This window comes from Neolamprologus brichardi, chromosome 17 (genome assembly GCF_056152115.1).
Source record: "Neolamprologus brichardi isolate AB-2024 chromosome 17, ASM5615211v1, whole genome shotgun sequence".
Taxonomy (NCBI): Eukaryota; Metazoa; Chordata; class Actinopteri; order Cichliformes; family Cichlidae; genus Neolamprologus; species Neolamprologus brichardi.
This window is the reverse complement of record NC_142120.1, coordinates 36,995,847-37,012,500: the sequence shown is the minus strand read 5'-3', so window position 1 is coordinate 37,012,500 and position 16,654 is coordinate 36,995,847. Positions and strand designations below refer to the sequence as shown.

The window sequence follows — 16,654 nt, the reverse complement described above, 5'->3', positions numbered from 1 at the left end:
GCCCGGCCCCATTCACATTCAGCTGGAATGGCTTGTGTTTAATTTGTCACGTAGCTGCTAAGCTTCTGGGATTCTCCATCTCTGTCTCTGAATCACTCGCTCTGTGGACGTGCACAGCTGTGATCAAACCACGCCGCCACACCCCGACTCTCTGACCACCACCGTTAATCTGCCGTTTTCACACCTGCTTTCAAATCCTTCTGTTCTCTCCTCTCTTATGTTTAGCGGACTATAACATTAGGTGCTGGCGACCGGCAAGTCATCCAGACTCCGATCAACGAGTCTCTTCCTGTCAGCGGCAGCAGTGTGGCCCAGCTCTTCAGACAGCTCGGTACGAGCACACATGAAAGTTACTTTCTTATACAGATCTGCAGAGTTACTGTAGCACTGAGTCCACGGCGTCTGCAGACAGCTGTTACTTCATCAGACATGTCACCTCATATGAGATGCATAAACAACACTGTGTGTGTGACAGAAAACGTGTTTGCTACAGGCCAGGGGAGACCCGTGGTTTCATTTCCTGTCAGTGTTAAACATAAACTCTCCATGTTAGACCTTTTTATCCTCTTTGAACATGGAGATCTCCATATGCATCTCAGACCTTCTGTTTCTGAGAGCCAGCCAATCAGAGGATAGTTTGCTTACAGTTTGACACTTTTAGTGTTCAAAGAATAAATGCAGGTTGATTCTATCAAATCTGATGAAACTTTAAAATCACCAATATTTCTGTGAGTGCATGCAGCAGGTGAGGTAGATGACGCGTCCTCTGCTCTGTCCTCAGGTATAGCCAATGTTCTCTGTCTGTTCTGCGCCGCCCTGACGGAGCATAAAATCCTCTTCCTGTCCAGCAGCTACCAGAGACTAACGGACGCCTGCCGGGCGTTGCTGGCCATCATGTTTCCTCTCAAGTACAGGTATGTCCCGCTACTGTTGATCAAGCCACGCTGTAGACACTGCTGAGAGCAGGTGTGTAAAGTCTCTTGTTGTGTTTCCTCAGCTTCACTTACATTCCCATCCTACCTGGAAAACTCCTCGAGGTCCTGAGCACGCCCACGCCCTTCATCATTGGTGTCAACTCCTTCTTCCGCTCTGAGACTCAAGAGCTGGTGGGTCCTCGCTGTTTGCACCTTAGTAAATATGAGGCAATATGAGGTAGTTTTCATCAGTGCGACAGCAAAGAGCAGTGTCAGCAACGGTAAGGCTGAACTTACCCAGACAGGAGTGTTGTTGTGTGTCATCGACCTAACAACCCACCAGCTGTGGAGGCGGGTCTTATCTTTAGCCGTGGAATAGTCGAGCATTTTATTTACGTCTGTCTTTAAAAAATATACTTGGATATCCTTCAACGTGTTTATGTTTTGTGAGCTTATACAGGGCTCGCAAAATTTCAAAATCCCGAGAAATCCAGAGACTCTTCAGTTTTTGGTAGCCCAAAATAAATTTAAGTAGCCCGAATAAAAAAGAGCAATTTTTTGATTGATGTTTTGTTTCCTGCTTTGTTTACGTTACAATATTATACATTAAAGTATAATATTGTAACGGAAACAAAACATTAATCAAAAAATTGTTGAAAAACAAATTACAACATTGTATAAAAATTACAATCATCAACTCAAATACTTGGTTCTAGATGGACAGAAATTTCTATGAACTTGTAAGAACTGTGAACATGAATCAGTCTGTGTCAGATCCTGAATCTGAAATTTCCACTGAAGTCACAGGTAAGAGGCAAGTGGAACCAAGATCTAGGCCATTTGCTTTTTGAAGTTTGCAAAGACTGCTAAATTGTGCCAGTGGTAGTTCACTCTTTGCAACATAGTAGCTGTTCTAAGCAGATTTTTCAGGTTTATTTTTAGTATGTTATTTGCAATTGGTGTTTGTTCTGGGAAAGATATTACAGACTGAGCAATAATGCATTTCTTGCATTTCTCGCATTTCTCATGGGTTCTAATGGGGGCCTTTCTTAAAATGACTGGTCCCAGTAACAAAGGTGCTTGTCGACTCAGAAATCGAGGGAAAACCAACAACACACCCGGCAGAACATTATGTTATTTACACGGGTGCACATAAGTGGTCCGCATGTGCGCATTCGCTGTCAAAATAAAAGACGCGCACCAGATAAGAAGTTGCAGCGCGCGTTTGCGTCCATATAAAAGGCTGTTTTTGTCCGCTAGAGTGGGATTTTCACGGCACATTCTGCACCACATCTCTGTGCGTTCATCATTTGTTTGAAGCCAGCTCACCTCCTGCAACCACTTTTCCGAGAATACGTGCTTCTTTTGTGGTTCGGACTCCTTCTGACATTTCTTTGGAGGTGGAGGAACATCACAGTAATTGCTTAAAGGAGCTTCTTCGACATCTTTAAGAGTTCTAAACAAATGTCTTTCCTCCTCTTCCTATCTTCCTATAAGCTTCCTATCTTGTGCGCGTTTTTTATTTTGACAGCGAATACGCACCTGCGGACCACTTATGTGCAGCCCTGGTTATTTAGCTCGTCATATTGCAGCCACAGAAATTCTTTTGTCCATGAAACCATAAAGCTGCACTTTCTTTTTGCCTTATAGTCTGATTTGTCATAACTTTTCCGTTTTGTGGTAAGCTTTTCTTTGGCTGTCACTTCTTCACCCTGACCTGTCTTATTTGGCTCAGCAGAACTAAAATATATATCCTGCTGCTTTTACACACGCACTCACATAAAGCTCAGCGATTCTCTGCGCGATCAACCTCTCACATGTTTAAGCTGCGGGAGATTTCACTTGTCATGTTTGCATAGTAAGCTAGCGATTGATAAGACGATGTCAGAGGAATTGGTGCGCAAATTATCATCACTCACCAATCAGTGCTGTCGCTCTCTATACACAGTTCGCGCGATTGCAAAGTGAAAGCAAAAAACAAGCGCAAATTCAAACGCGATTTCAATATGTCACATATTGACAGTGGCTCACTGATACCAATGACATAATTACCCAGCTACATTTCTGAAAGAATGCAAAAGCATTGACATATATTTTTCCTTCCTACGATAGGCCGACGAGCAGGGCAGAGATAGATTTTGGTAGCCCGACTGGAAAAATCGCTAGCCCCGGGACGTCGGGCTAGCGATTTTGCGAGCCCTGTTATATATGATTAAAGTGACATCAGCAGTATTTGGAAGTGTGTCGACAGGGAGCGCTGTCCTGGGACAGGAAGAGTTTGTTGTCTTTGAGGGGACGATGAACGAACTCCTGCTTAGGTTAAAGCTCCCGTCCTTGTGATTTGGGGCTTTTAGTGATTTCTTTAGGTGAAATTACTGAACAGTGTTTTATTACCTGATAAAGCAAGAAATGTGTGCACACGTGTTCAGGTTCAGATACGTGTCTGTACCCTCACTGTTTGATTGAACCAGATGCTGTTGATGGCCAGTGCAGGCTTCCACACAAGGCACCCACAGACACTAGTGGGAACTAGTTTAACGCTGTGTGGAGTCGAGAGGGACCAAAGTAAACGTTCATGCCCACGATGAGTGTAAACGTCTGATCACAGCTGTGGAGCTTCAGCACTGACACCAGAAAGCTTTTGTTTTTAAGGTGGACGTCACGTGTCAGTGACGACTACTCGCCGCGTGACGCGTGTCTAAATGAGGCTTTTGAGCTGCGTTTGCCGCTGTAAACGTTTTGTGTACGACAATCATCACACAGCTGTGGAAGGGAAATGAACACGAGAGCAGGTTAGCGACACACAACCATCTGTGCCGACCCTGCGCTGTATCAGCACTGACACAATCACACATGCCTGCACAGTGCACTCTATAAACAGCTGCTGCAGGCGGGGTAGATCTGTGATATGGTCGTGTTTAAAGGACAAAGGCCTCGTTTCACAGTTTCACACACGGGGACAGCTTTCTCTGTGAAAATCAGTAAGAAAAGCTCTGACACGGCTCGTAGCTGTGAGTCTGTGAACTCGTCTTTGATCGAGCTGCTGCCATCCAGCTGTTTGCTACCTGCTAACCTTTGCATTGCTTTGTCATGTAGTCGTCTTTGTAAACTTGGCCAAGACGCAGCAGAGTGCAGGACAGTAGTTGGTGATTCAGTGTCACGATGGAGGGAAACCAGGTTATTAAGGTGATGATTGTGTTAATGGATCCTCGTGAGCGGCACTGATCACGTGGCTGCGTGCTGCCCCATCACAGCCTGTAGGTGCTCTTACAACAAGGGGCTGTGTTTTCTACCTTTACTGTAAGAGCAGTGGTTGTGTGTCACTGATATGTGGCTGTGCGCTCGTTGGTCATGTAACGAGCAGCTGCTCAGAGGCCACTTAGTTGCTGTGTTTGTCTTCCACCTGATCTAATCAGCTCCTGTTTCACTTCTTATCAGCACTCCCAGAAGCACAGATGTTAATCGTGTGTGCGTGTGTGTGTGTGTGTGTGTGTGTGTGTGTGTGTGTGTGTGTGTGTGTGTGTGTGTGTGTGTGCGTGCGTGCGTGCGTGTGTTTGCAGCTGGACGTGATCATTGCCGACCTGGATGGAGGCACAGTTACCATCCCCGAGTGCGTGCACATCTCCCTGCTGCCTGAACCTCTGCTGCAGCAGACGCAGACGGCGCTCTCCATGGTAAGAGCTGCAGCTTAAACACAAACAAAGCCACAACGCACACGATTACTGGGAAATCTCAGCAGCATCACGTGGGTGGTTTCTACCACCAGACTTCCCAGTGCTCTTTATGGGATTAGGTGCCAGTAAGGAAGTGCTTCTCTTTCCTAGTATTGACTTCACCTGTTTGAAAGGAATAAGAGATTTTGTCCAGTGCTCCAGTCCCTGTGTGAAACAGTCCTGATAGATCAGACTCCAACCATGTTATTGAAGTAAAAACATGTAAATACAAGCAGGGATGCACTGAAAGCATTTAAGGTGGGACTTTGTCATTAATCACGTCTGAAATACTGCACAGCAGTGTGTTCTTGTTGGGCTTGATTGAGGTGGAGATCATTTCCAAGTATGATTTTTTTATACCTGCCAAAAAAGTCATTTAAGAAGTGCAGAGTGTGTCGTAATCACAGCTGAAAGGACAAAATAGTTGAAACTGTCGACCCAAGAGGGACATAAATCATAAATCAATAGATGAAAGTGCAGAGTGTGTCGTGACCTTAACTGTGGAAATGCAGCAGGTGTGTTTTGAAGACGTCAGTTTGTACTGTGGCACAGCGCTGCAGGCCTTTGCTTATTACTGCATTTGAATGGTTATGTCATTGATAGGATTTCCCCTTTTTAAGCCCTGCTGCTGCGATGCTGCTCGCTCACCAACCAAACACTGTTCTTATCAAGCTGTTGTTCAGCTCCTCCCAGCACTGCAGCAGCTGCCCTTTCTGAGAAACACTTCTTATAAATACCTCCAGCTTCCTTATTATTGATAAAGGCCCAATACATCGATTTTCCTTCCTGCTTCCTTTGTCAGCTCTGTTTGCTTTGTTAATCTCATAACAATGGAGATGATAGAGCCAAGCAGCAGCAGGACTTGTTCGTACTCGTGACCATGTCAGCTGTGAGTCAATTGGTTTGAGCTACAGGAAGTGATATCCAGTTTATGAGCCGTTTACTGGACATGCAGTCGTTTTACAGTCTGAGTAAACTGTAGTGAGAAATAATGTGTAAACACAAAGCGTTGATCACAGTTATACAGCGGTCATAAAACACTCACAGCCCTTTGCTTTTCATGCTTTGTTCTTTTCCTGCATATGAAACATGGACAAACTTTGTAAGTCGTTAACAGAGAAGCTGAGAGTGAAGCACAGATGTGCAGATAACATGCAGGCCTGAGCTGCTGCTGCTGCTGGCCCTGTGCAGCACTTTAACCCTTTAAGACCTACCATAGAACCAAGTCCACCAGAGCTTATATTATATGTTTACATGCTGTGGAGCCATTTTTGGGAGCATTTCAAGTTGCTATACATCAATACAACCATTATAGCCCAGATTTTAATAATATGTCTGCATTAAGTGCATAGTAATTACATAAATTCCAAAAAAAGTGCAATAAACTACAAAAAAATTTGAAAATCGTTTTTGTTTTTTTAACATATATTTCTAGTTAGAGAAATTTAAGAGGCTTATCCCTCAAAACTGTAAATACAAAAAAGTTGCACAAAATAGTTTCCCACCACAGGAAATTTATTTTGAGTGTCTTCATAGTTTTATTTTTGAAATACACCAATTTTTATATACTGCAGGAAAAACGAAAATAAATATTATAATGCAAATTTGCAAAAAAGCAGCATATGCATCAAAATAAACTATTTCCAGCAGTGCAATATGAGTCCTAAGCATCCCAGAAACCACACAGAAAGTCATAAAGTCAAACATAACTTTTAAAAACACCAGTATAGGCTCATGAGGCCCTGATGGTAAAAAACTACATTTCCGCAAAATGACGTCACTTCCGGTTTCGGGCAGGTCATGGAGGACATGCGATCGTTCGCGCTGATGGACGTAGGAAGTGTTATAAACAGCTGATCGGATGGCAAAGCCTGTTTCTGGAATATTATGTTTTTGTTGCTGCAAGTGCTTTTTATGCAGTTTTTGCAAAACTATATGTGGAAGGAAACTGTGACCGAGGACAAGCTGATGACATAAGATGGAAGTACAACTCCTCCGGTTTCATACGCAAAAAAAATTATTGCGCTAGCTTATGTGGTTGCAGAGCTACCGGGATTTAAAAATAGTTACGCAAAACGGAGCGTGCTGCTCCGACCGGCTTTAAAGGCTTAAACACCTCAGGCTCGTCCACACATGTCAGATTAACACAACTGCAACTTCATTTGTTCCATAGCTAAACAGACAGAAGTGCATGCTTGAATACGAAGTCAAAGGTAAAAAGGCTCCTCTTGATCTGCTGTATTTAAATACAGTTTTGTGTTTGAATAGGTTCCATTGTTGGATAAACGATCACGTGTTTCCCAGTTAGAGTTTCGTCCTGTCGTCACAGAAACGTTTAGATCAACAGTAGTTTTCTTTTATCGAGTGATGAAGTCAAACTAAACACTCAAGTCTGCCAGATAAACTCTGTGTTCTGCTTGTAGATAATGTCTGTTGGAGTAAACGACTGAGCTTGTCACAAACCACAGGAGAGCTTCTCTGTGCACGGAGACAAAGCGTAGAGTGTGTTTATTTGGAGGAGGGTGACTTTGCATTTTCAGCGCAGACATGCAGCCTGGTATTTGAACTTGTCAGGCTCTTCCCACAGACACTCAGTTTCTTTTTACACACTCATCAACAGTAACGTGAGAGAAGAGTGCCGAATGATTATAATCGATATCTGTTTCAGTGCTGAGAGCTTACGCTGCAGTAAGGATGCTAATGCTAAGATGCACAAGTGCAGCACTGGTAGGTGAGTAATCTGTGAGACCGTGTGCTGCTTTAGAAAACGTGACCGAAGATGAAGATGAAGAGCTGCAGAATGCTTGTGTGTCCTGAAGAGTGTTATTAGCCTGCACTGTGCTGCATGATCCAAAGTCTTTGTTGTTCAGAGAGGCCGTGGTTGCATGTTGCAGCTCCCCGTGGATTCATCCTAAATTCCCCTGATTGTATGACGTACCTCAGGTTTCCGGCCTGGATAAACAGGAATGCCTCGTGCATAAACTACCAGTTATCTGTATCTGATCCTCATCCTGTCACCTGTTAGCTTCAGCTGGAGGTTTCTTCCTGTTAAAGAGAGTTTTTCCTTCCCACTGTTGCCAAGCGCTCGCTCAGAGGGCGTCGTCTGATTGGTGGGTTTCTCTGTATTATTGTGGAGTCTTTACAGTATGCAGTACGTGCTGCACGTTTTATCTCTGCGTTTAGTAACTGTGTTGTTTTAGAGACCCTGTTGTGTCTGACAGAGTGAATATCGTGTTGGGTTTAGTTTGGTGTTATGTGATCACTGTCTCAGGCTACATCGATGAGCCACAGATGTTGTTGCAGCAGCATCACACGACAGCTCTGTGTCCTCCAGAGAGACACTGAACTTGGCCCTGCTGACTTAGGCCACATACCAAAGACGTCAGGGCTCAAAGAAATGGATTTAATAGAAAAATAATTTATTTTGAAAGTTTTGTTTTTGTCACTGCGCCGTTCTGTGTGCTTCATGACTCTTAACCCTGAGACTGCTGTGGTGCTGACACTGCTCTGATAGTTCACTGGGTTATAGGCCTGCGTCCTCAGCTGGCAGAGCTGCATGAAAACAAACTGACACACAGACTGTTACTAAAGGATCCCAAAGTCCAGGCGCACCAGATATCTGCCACACTGACAGCCCTGCGTGTGAAGCTGGGGCTCATCTGTTCAGTTGTCCCTCAGTGTGCTGCTGCTTTGGATCAGCTCCAGGAACCACGCTGATGCTGGAGACGGTTGGATAGCAACCCTAAACCAGGGCTTAGCTGCTCAGCTGTCTGCACACTTAGCCCGATGAATTTGTTCTGAGCCTAAAAGCTGTAACCAAGCATGATGTGTGTCTGCACACTGTGCCACTGACTTACTCTTCTTCTGAGTTTACCAGATGTTGTTCACATCTGACAGAAATCTTTGCACCTGTGTAGTAAATGTGCTTTAACCCTTTAAAGCCGGTCAGAGCGGGCACGCTCTGTTTTGCGTAACTATTTTTAAATCCTGGTAGCTCTGCAACCACGTGAGCTAGCGCAATAATTTTTTTTGCATATGAAACCGGAGGAGTTGTACTTACATCTTATGCCATCAGCTTGTCCTCGGTCACAGTTTCCTTCCACATATAGCTTTGCAAAAACTGCATAAAAGCACTTGCAGCAACAAAAACATAATATTCCAGAAACACGCTTTGCTGATCTGATCAGCTGTTCATAACACTTCCTACGTTGGAATAGACGTCAGTGTGAACTTTTGCATGTCCGCCATGACCTGCCCGAAACCGGAAGTGACGTCATTTTCGCGGGAATGTAGTTTTTTTACCGTCCGGGCCTCAATGAGCCTATACTGGTGTTTTTAAAAGTTATGTTTGACTTTATGACTTTCTGTGTTGTTTCTGGGATGCTTAGGACTCATATTGCACTGCTGGAAATAGTTTATTTTGATGCATATGCTGCTTTTTTGCAAATTTGCATTATAATATTTATTTTTGTTTTTCCTGCAGTGTATAAAAATTGGTGTATTTCACAAATAAAACTATGAAGACACTTAAAATAAATTTCCTGTGGTGGGAAACTATTTTGTGCAACTTTTTTGTATTTACAGTTTTGAGGGATAAACCTCTTAAATTTCTCTAACTAGAAATATATGTTAAAAAAACAAAAACGATTTTCAATTTTTTTGTAGTTTATTGCACTTTTTTGCAATTTATGTAATTACTATGCACTTAATGCAGACATATATTAAAATTTAGGCTGTAATGGTTGTATTGATGTATAGCAACTTGAAATGCTCCCAAAAATGGCTCCACAGCATGTAAACATATAATATAAGCTCTGGTGGACTTGGTTCTATGGTAGGTCTTAAAGGGTTAACCATGTAGTCTAGTGAACAAGCTCAGAGCTCCATCACTCTGTGAGTTTGTGCTGTTGTCCGTATCAGCAGGAATCAGCAGCTTGTGGTCAGCAGTGATGGACTTTGTTTTCTGTTCCTGCAGGTTTTGGATCCGGAGCTGGAAGTTGCCGATCATGCATTCCCCCCACAGTCCACGACACCCTCTGCTCTCAAAATCCAGGCAAGGAGTAAACTCATGTAGTGATATAAATGTTTGATTTATACGCTGTAATTACACAACACCAGCATTAGTGTTTTTGTCGATGGCATAAAGAGGTGGTGGTCGTCTTTACTGTGTGCGTTTCAGGACAAGGAGATCCGAGCGGTCTTTCTGTGGCTGTTCGCTCGGCTCTTCCAGGGCTATCGCTGGTGTTTACATATCATCCGCATTCACCCAGAGCCTGTGATTCGCTTCCATAAGGTACAGGAATGTCCTGGCACAGCACGCCGCTGTTAATGTGCATCACAGGAAACAAATAGTCTTGATGGGATTGGTGCTAACGTTTTCCACAGGCTGCCTTCCTGGGCCAGAGGGCGTTGTCAGAGGACGACTTCCTCACCAAGGTGTTAGACGGCATGGCGTTCGCCGGCTTTGTGTCGGAGAGAGGTCCCCCCTACAGAGCCACCGACCTGTTTGATGACGTAAGTCTTTCAACGCAAGAATCTACCCGTTCGCTCCTGTTTGTGCGATCACAGAGCACAGTGGTTCATGACAGCTACGAGTGGAAAAACGTGTTAAGCTGACATGTCAGCACATGTTCGAGTCTCTAGGAAAAAGGAATCAGCCAGGAGGCCGTGCAGCATGTGGCTGCCAGGATTCACCTGTGTGCAGGCAGCTGATTTGAATGATTTCCCCCAATAACAATGTTGGTGTTAAACATGTTTACTGACGGGTGCTCAGACAAAATTCTGGGACATGGTGGGCCACGAAGGATGCACCGCCCCATCCTTCAAATCTGGGGAAAAGGAGGACCTATCTGTCGTTCGCAGTCGGAGGAGTCTTCAAATTTGGACAGCCTTCATCCGTCGCTGTAATGTAATCGGCCTACAAATGCAGCCCCTGAATTTGGACACAGCTATGATACAGGAGGCTGCTTCTTCTTCTTCTTCTAGCAGCTTGTACATGCAGTGCTGCCACCTTCTGTTTCAGTCCGTTATTACACTCTTAAATTTCAGGATCTTGCAGAGCTTCAAACGACACGCCCTCTGATGCGTCCAGCGGAGTGTGGATGTGTGAATGCTTAGATTGCACTTAAGTATAGAAGGAAGTGCTTGTATGAGTGGGTGTGAATGTTGTATAGAGCGCTTTGAGTAGAGACGCGCTGTATAAGGATCAGTGCATTTACCATGAACACACAAACCTTTATTGACGTAACTGAAAACACCAACCTGGTGTAACGCATCGATAACACGATCGTTGGTCACTGAGCACCGTGTGGCTCAGATATGGAAGAAATTCAATTTCAATTCAATTCAATTTTATTTATATAGCGCCAAATCACAACAAAAGTCGCCTCAAGGCGCTTCATAGATACAGAGAAAAACCCAACAATCATATGACCCCCTATGAGCAGCACTTTGGCGACAGTGGGAAGGAAAAACTCCCTTTTAACAGGAAGAAACCTCCAGCAGAACCAGGCTCAGGGAGGGGCGGGGCCATCTGCTGTGATTGGTTGGGGTGAGAGAAGGAAGACAGGATAAAGACATGCTGTGGAAGAGAGACAGAGATTAATAACAGATATGATTCAATGCAGAGAGGTCTGTTAATACATAGTGAGTGAAGAAGAAACTCCCAGTGCATCATGGGAATCCCCCGGCAGCCTACATCTATTGCAGCATAACTAAGGGAGGATTCAGGGTCACCTGGTCCAGCCCTAACTATATGCTTTAGCAAAAAGGAAAGTTTGAAGCCTAATCTTAAAAGTAGAGATAGTGTCTGTCTCCTGAATCCAAACTGGAAGCTGGTTCCACAGAAGAGGGGCCTGAAAACTGAAGGCTCTGCCTCCCATTCTACTTTTAAATACTCTAGGAACAACAAGTAGGCCTGCAGAGCAAGAGCGAAGTGCTCTAATAGGGTGATATGGTACTACAAGGTCATTAAGATAAGATGGGGCCTGATTATTTAAGACCTTGTATGTGAGGAGCAGGATTTTGAATTCTGGATTTAACAGGAAGCCAAAACAGGAGAAATCTGCTCTCTCTTTCTAGTCTAGAAAGCTGCTAACATCACTGCTGTCCTCTTCCTACAGCTGGTAGCAAACCAGGTGGAGCGGATACGACAAGAGGAGGCCTGTCCGCACAAAGTCATGAACCACGCCAAGGAGGTTGCAGAGCAGCTCTTCAAAAACGTGCGTTTCATCGATTGAACTTTGTTACGGTTTCTGTTTGTCACCATTGTTTCCTCCGTTCTTCCTTCAACGTTCGCCGTCTTTCTTCTCTCTCAGGAGAATCCCTACCCCGCTGTGGCCATGCACAAAATCCAGCGACCGTCAGAAAACGGTCACAACAACGCACAGAATCGGGCGCCTTTCCCCTTGCTGGACGACGTAGCGGTGCAGCTGTTCATCGATCACGCCGCTGCCAAGCTCAAGACCGCACCTCCCGCCGTCAAGCCGGAGCTCAAGAGCATGGTGCCATCTGGGCCGCCGCTGGGTGAGCTGTTAGCATGCACGTGACCCGACTGCAAACTCATAAAGCCTCAGTGTGGTGAGACTGTAACGTGAGGTTAACTGAAGGTGGCAAACACCCGCTCTGAGCTGGCCAGTTAAACTTCCTGTGTTAACCTCATGCAGTCTGACAGTGTCTGCGTAGGAGGCGTGGCTTCTGTGCTGTGGTGTCTGACGCCCTTTGCTCCACAGGAGATGTCGTGGACAGGAACGGCAACGTGATGGCTAACAGCGCTCGCAGGCTGGAGGTGGTCAGGAACTGCATCACGTACATTTTTGAGAACAAGATGCTGGAGGCCAAGAAGGTAAAGACGTGTGTGTCTGTGACGCACAAACCTGTGTTCAGCTGTTTCTGTGTGTTGATCGTGGTCGTTTGTCACGTCGTCTGTGCAGCTGATGCCAGCGGTGCTGCGGGCGTTGAAGGGTCGGGCAGCTCGCGTGTGTTTGACTCAGGAGCTCAATCAACACGTCCTGCAGAACCGAGCGGTCCTGGATGACCAGCAGTTTGACTACATCGTGCGCATGATGAACTGCACCTTGCAGGTGAGCCGGCACACTAATAGTGTCGAAGCACACCACGAGGAGGTGCCTGTGGGTGTCGCAAAACAAGCCACTGAACGGCATTATGGGAAGTGTTCAGAGTGTGACCTGTACTGACATCAGGTCGCAGCTTTGACTTCCTCCAGAATGATTTTCAGTAATCGCTGTGTTGCTGTTGTTCACTCATCAGTTTTCCACAGCTGCAGCACGTCGACCTGCTGCCCAGAGCAGCTGTTTGACTTCCAGTTTGGACGATAAGCCTAAACTGAGAAAGGCACAGTGTGACTCCTCTGTTTGTGTCAGACGTGCAGATGCTCTTAACCCTTTAAGACCTACCATAGAACCAAGTCCGCCAGAGCTTATATTATATTTTTACATGCTGCCATTTTTGGGAGCATTTCAAGTTGCTATACATCAATACAACCATTACAGCCTAAATCTTAATAATATGTCTGCATTAAGTGCATAGTAATTACATAAATTGCAAAAAAGTGCAATAAACTACAAAAAAATTGAAAATCGTTTTTGTTTTTTTAACATATATTTCTAGTTAGAGAAATTTAAGAGGCTTATCCCTCAAAACTGTAAATACAAAAAAGTTGCACAAAATAGTTTCCCACCACAGGAAATTTATTTTGAGTGTCTTCATAGTTTTATTTTTGAAATACACCAATTTTTATATACTGCAGGAAAAACGAAAATAAATATTATAATGCAAATTTGCAAAAAAGCAGCATATGCATCAAAATAAACTATTTCCAGCAGTGCAATATGAGTCCTAAGCATCCCAGAAACGACACAGAAAGTCATAAAGTCAAAGATAACTTTTAAAAACACCAGTATAGGCTCATGAGGCCCGGATGGTAAAAAACTACATTCCCACGAAAATGACGTCACTTCCGGTTTCGGGCAGGTCATGGCGGACATGCGATAGTTCGCGCTGACGTCTAATCCAACGTAGGAAGTGTTACAAACAGCTGATCGGATCGGCAAAGCGTGTTTCTGGAATATTATGTTTTTGTTGCTGCAAGTGCTTTTTATGCAGTTTTTGCAAAGCTATATGTGGAAGGAAACTGTGACCGAGGACAAGCTGATGGCATAAGATGTAAGTACAACTCCTCCGGTTTCATATGCAAAAAACATTATTGCGCTAGCTCACGTGGTTGCACAAAACAGAGCGTGCCTGCCCCGACCGGTTTTAAAGGGTTAAACATGAGCCGTTTCTTCTGTTGCATTTACAGTTTCAAACCGTCGAATGTCTGTTTTTTTCAGTCATGTACAGGTTGCAGGCTACTCACATGTCACAGAAGTCTTTGCAGGTCGAGCGTGAAGCCTCACACTCGAGCTCAGTCCTTTCCTGCTCTTTCTGCTCAGGACTGTTCACACATGGATGAACACGGGATCGCGGCGGCGCTGCTTCCCCTGGTCACAGCCTTCTGCAGAGTGAGTGCAGCCTTCCTAAAATGAGAGCCCACACTGTGCAGCTTGAGGTGTTACTGAGCCTGTGATTGGACGTCTGTGTTCTGTCTGACAGAAACTGGGAGCAGGCGTCACCCAGTTTGCCTACAGCTGTGTGCAGGAGCACATGGTGTGGACCAACATGCAGTTCTGGGAGGCCATGTTCTACAGCGACGTCCAGAACCACATCCGACACCTGTACCTGGAGACGGAGGACGGAGGGCAGCACAACAACTCGGTGAGCAGAGCGCCCGCGTGTCCCACGCTCCGCACGCGTGATTCAAAGTTCACCGTCCAACTGACGGAGCTTTGTTCCTCCTGATGTGTTCTCAGGAACAGCACGTCGCCTCGGGCAACAGAAGGGAAATCGGCGCCCTGGAGCTGGCGTCGGAGCAGAGCCGGCTGTGGCCGACGCTCTGCAAAGAAATGCAGATGGAGCGCGTGCAGAAGGAGGAGAGCACGGTGTTCAGCCAGGCCATCCACTACGCCAACAGGATGAGCTACCTGCTGCTCCCGCTGGACACCAGCAAGAACCGGCTGCTGCGGAGCTCCGGCCTTGGAGACGTGGAGAGCGTCAGCAACAGCTACGTCACAAACAGGTAGGAGCACCTGTCTGCCCACAGGGGGCGCACCACAGCGACGGACGTGGTGCCACCACAAACAACTCTTTAGATGTTTTTATCTTCACACAATCCAGCTAAACATGTCTTAGTAAATACTGTCACACTCAAATCAGCTGATTGGCTGAGACATCAAATGTCTGTTTTTGTTTTGCTGTGAAATTTGTGTTTAGTTAGACAGGCTTTTATTGTGAAATCCCAACATCTGTCTTTAAAACGGAGACCTTCCTTTTATTCTGTGACCAGCACACGGGCATCGCCCCTGAGTGTGGCGTTATTGTGTACATCGAGTTGTTCGATCAGCTGGGGCTTCGTCCATGTTCAGTGTGTTTGTGTTGCAGCATTGCAGGCAGCATGGCGGAAAGCTACGACACGGAGAGCGGCTTTGAAGACGCAGAGAGCTCCGACGTGGCAAACTCCGTGGTGCGCTTCATTAACCGCTTTGTCGATAAAGTGTGCAATGAGAGCGGCGTGACCAACGAGCACCTCAAAGCTCTCCACGCCATGATACCAGGTATGGACGAATCCCCGTGTCTGCACCCTCACGCATGACACGCTCGAGCCTCACGCTGCGTCTCTGCACTCTCACATTTGCAGATATCGTTCAGATGCACATCGAGACGTTGGAAGCAGTCCACAGGGAGAGTAAGAGACTGCCTCCCATCCAAAAGGTAACCAATTCATATTTTTACATCCTACTGGACAAAGGCCATGCAGAACCCCAACCAGCCCCGCCCGCTCCCCTCTTCACCAATCCCTTCAGCTCAGGCTCAAAGCGCCACGGCAGGTACGTCTGTCAGCTGGAGACAGAAGCGTGTGACTCGCAGCACGCCGGAGCCGTGCATGTGCGGTGTGCAGTCTGCTATCTGAGGCCGGAGCGGCCTTCAGAGCGGCGTGCCTTCCACCTGAAGGGTGCTGTTGATGATGGCTGTATGTGAGCTTGATCTAGGAAGGGCGCTCTCCATCTGTGTCCTGCTCTCACAGCATGCAGGCTCAGGCAATAACAACTGAACGTGTGGCTCAGGGTGTTACTGCGACACACTACCAAAGCTGTAATTGATTTCCGCTCTTTAGAAATCTCCCAGGCCTCGCCGCAGGACAGGAAGTGATGTAAGGGTCTAGAGGAAAAAGCCAGCTTCTTGTTTGCTCTTGTTCATTTTCAGCAGTCAGCCACTGAGCCCATCGCTGCACATGTGACATGTTTCTCTTTGTGTCGTGGGCGCATGCACTGGTGCAGGTTGCCCTCAGCACGGGTGTGACAGCATGCAACGGTTGCAGTGTGTTCCTGTGACTAAGATAACCGCATGTAGTTTTAGACGTCCTCTGCAGGACAGTAAACCTCATTGCAGTCGGAGCAGTTGTCTGTCGGCCATGTTTGGCGGTGAGGGCGTAGCATCATCTCTGTCGCTCTCTGCTGTGTCTTTCAGCCCAAGCTGCTGAGGCCGACTCTGCTGCCTGGCGAGGAGCTGGTGATGGAAGGCATGCGTGTTCACCTGATCCCCGATGGGCGCGAGGAGGCCACGGGGCTAATGGGAGGTCCGCCTCTACTGCCAGCGGAGGGCGCCATCTTCCTTACCACGTACCGGCTCATCTTCAAGGGCACGCCCACCGATCCACTGGGTAAGAGGAGTTTTGGCTGCGACTCTGTCGATCGTCCTGTTCTGTCGCTGACCGCGGTGTCCTCCTGCAGTTGGAGAGCAGGCAGTCACTCGCTCCTTCCCCGTCGCCTCGCTGACGAAGGAGAAGAGGATATCGGTCTCGTTAACGATGGACCAGTTTGTCCAGGAGGGGCTCCAGCTGCGGTCCTGCACCTTCCAGGTACCGTCCTCAAAATCACGCCGATCAGCTCTCAGCCAAACTAGAATCTGGCG

At 46.3% G+C, this 16,654-nt stretch overlaps 1 protein-coding gene across 4 annotated transcripts in view; it reads left to right on the top strand.

Annotated features, from left to right (window-relative positions):
• Positions 1-16,654, top strand: part of sbf1 (SET binding factor 1) — a 54,656-nt gene that overhangs the window by 28,235 nt on the left and 9,767 nt on the right. For all 4 annotated transcript variants that reach the window (XM_087830967.1, XM_087830966.1, XM_087830965.1 and 1 more), the window contains 18 exons: positions 226-331; positions 782-914; positions 998-1,106; positions 4,475-4,588; positions 9,603-9,680; positions 9,807-9,920; positions 10,013-10,141; positions 11,749-11,847; positions 11,944-12,151; positions 12,358-12,470; positions 12,559-12,708; positions 14,080-14,148; positions 14,240-14,401; positions 14,497-14,762; positions 15,125-15,297; positions 15,381-15,454; positions 16,211-16,403; positions 16,474-16,601. In XM_087830967.1, the coding sequence (XP_087687093.1) occupies positions 226-331; positions 782-914; positions 998-1,106; positions 4,475-4,588; positions 9,603-9,680; positions 9,807-9,920; positions 10,013-10,141; positions 11,749-11,847; positions 11,944-12,151; positions 12,358-12,470; positions 12,559-12,708; positions 14,080-14,148; positions 14,240-14,401; positions 14,497-14,762; positions 15,125-15,297; positions 15,381-15,454; positions 16,211-16,403; positions 16,474-16,601 (2,418 nt within the window). The remainder of the gene's footprint in view (positions 1-225; positions 332-781; positions 915-997; positions 1,107-4,474; positions 4,589-9,602; positions 9,681-9,806; positions 9,921-10,012; positions 10,142-11,748; positions 11,848-11,943; positions 12,152-12,357; positions 12,471-12,558; positions 12,709-14,079; positions 14,149-14,239; positions 14,402-14,496; positions 14,763-15,124; positions 15,298-15,380; positions 15,455-16,210; positions 16,404-16,473; positions 16,602-16,654) is intronic.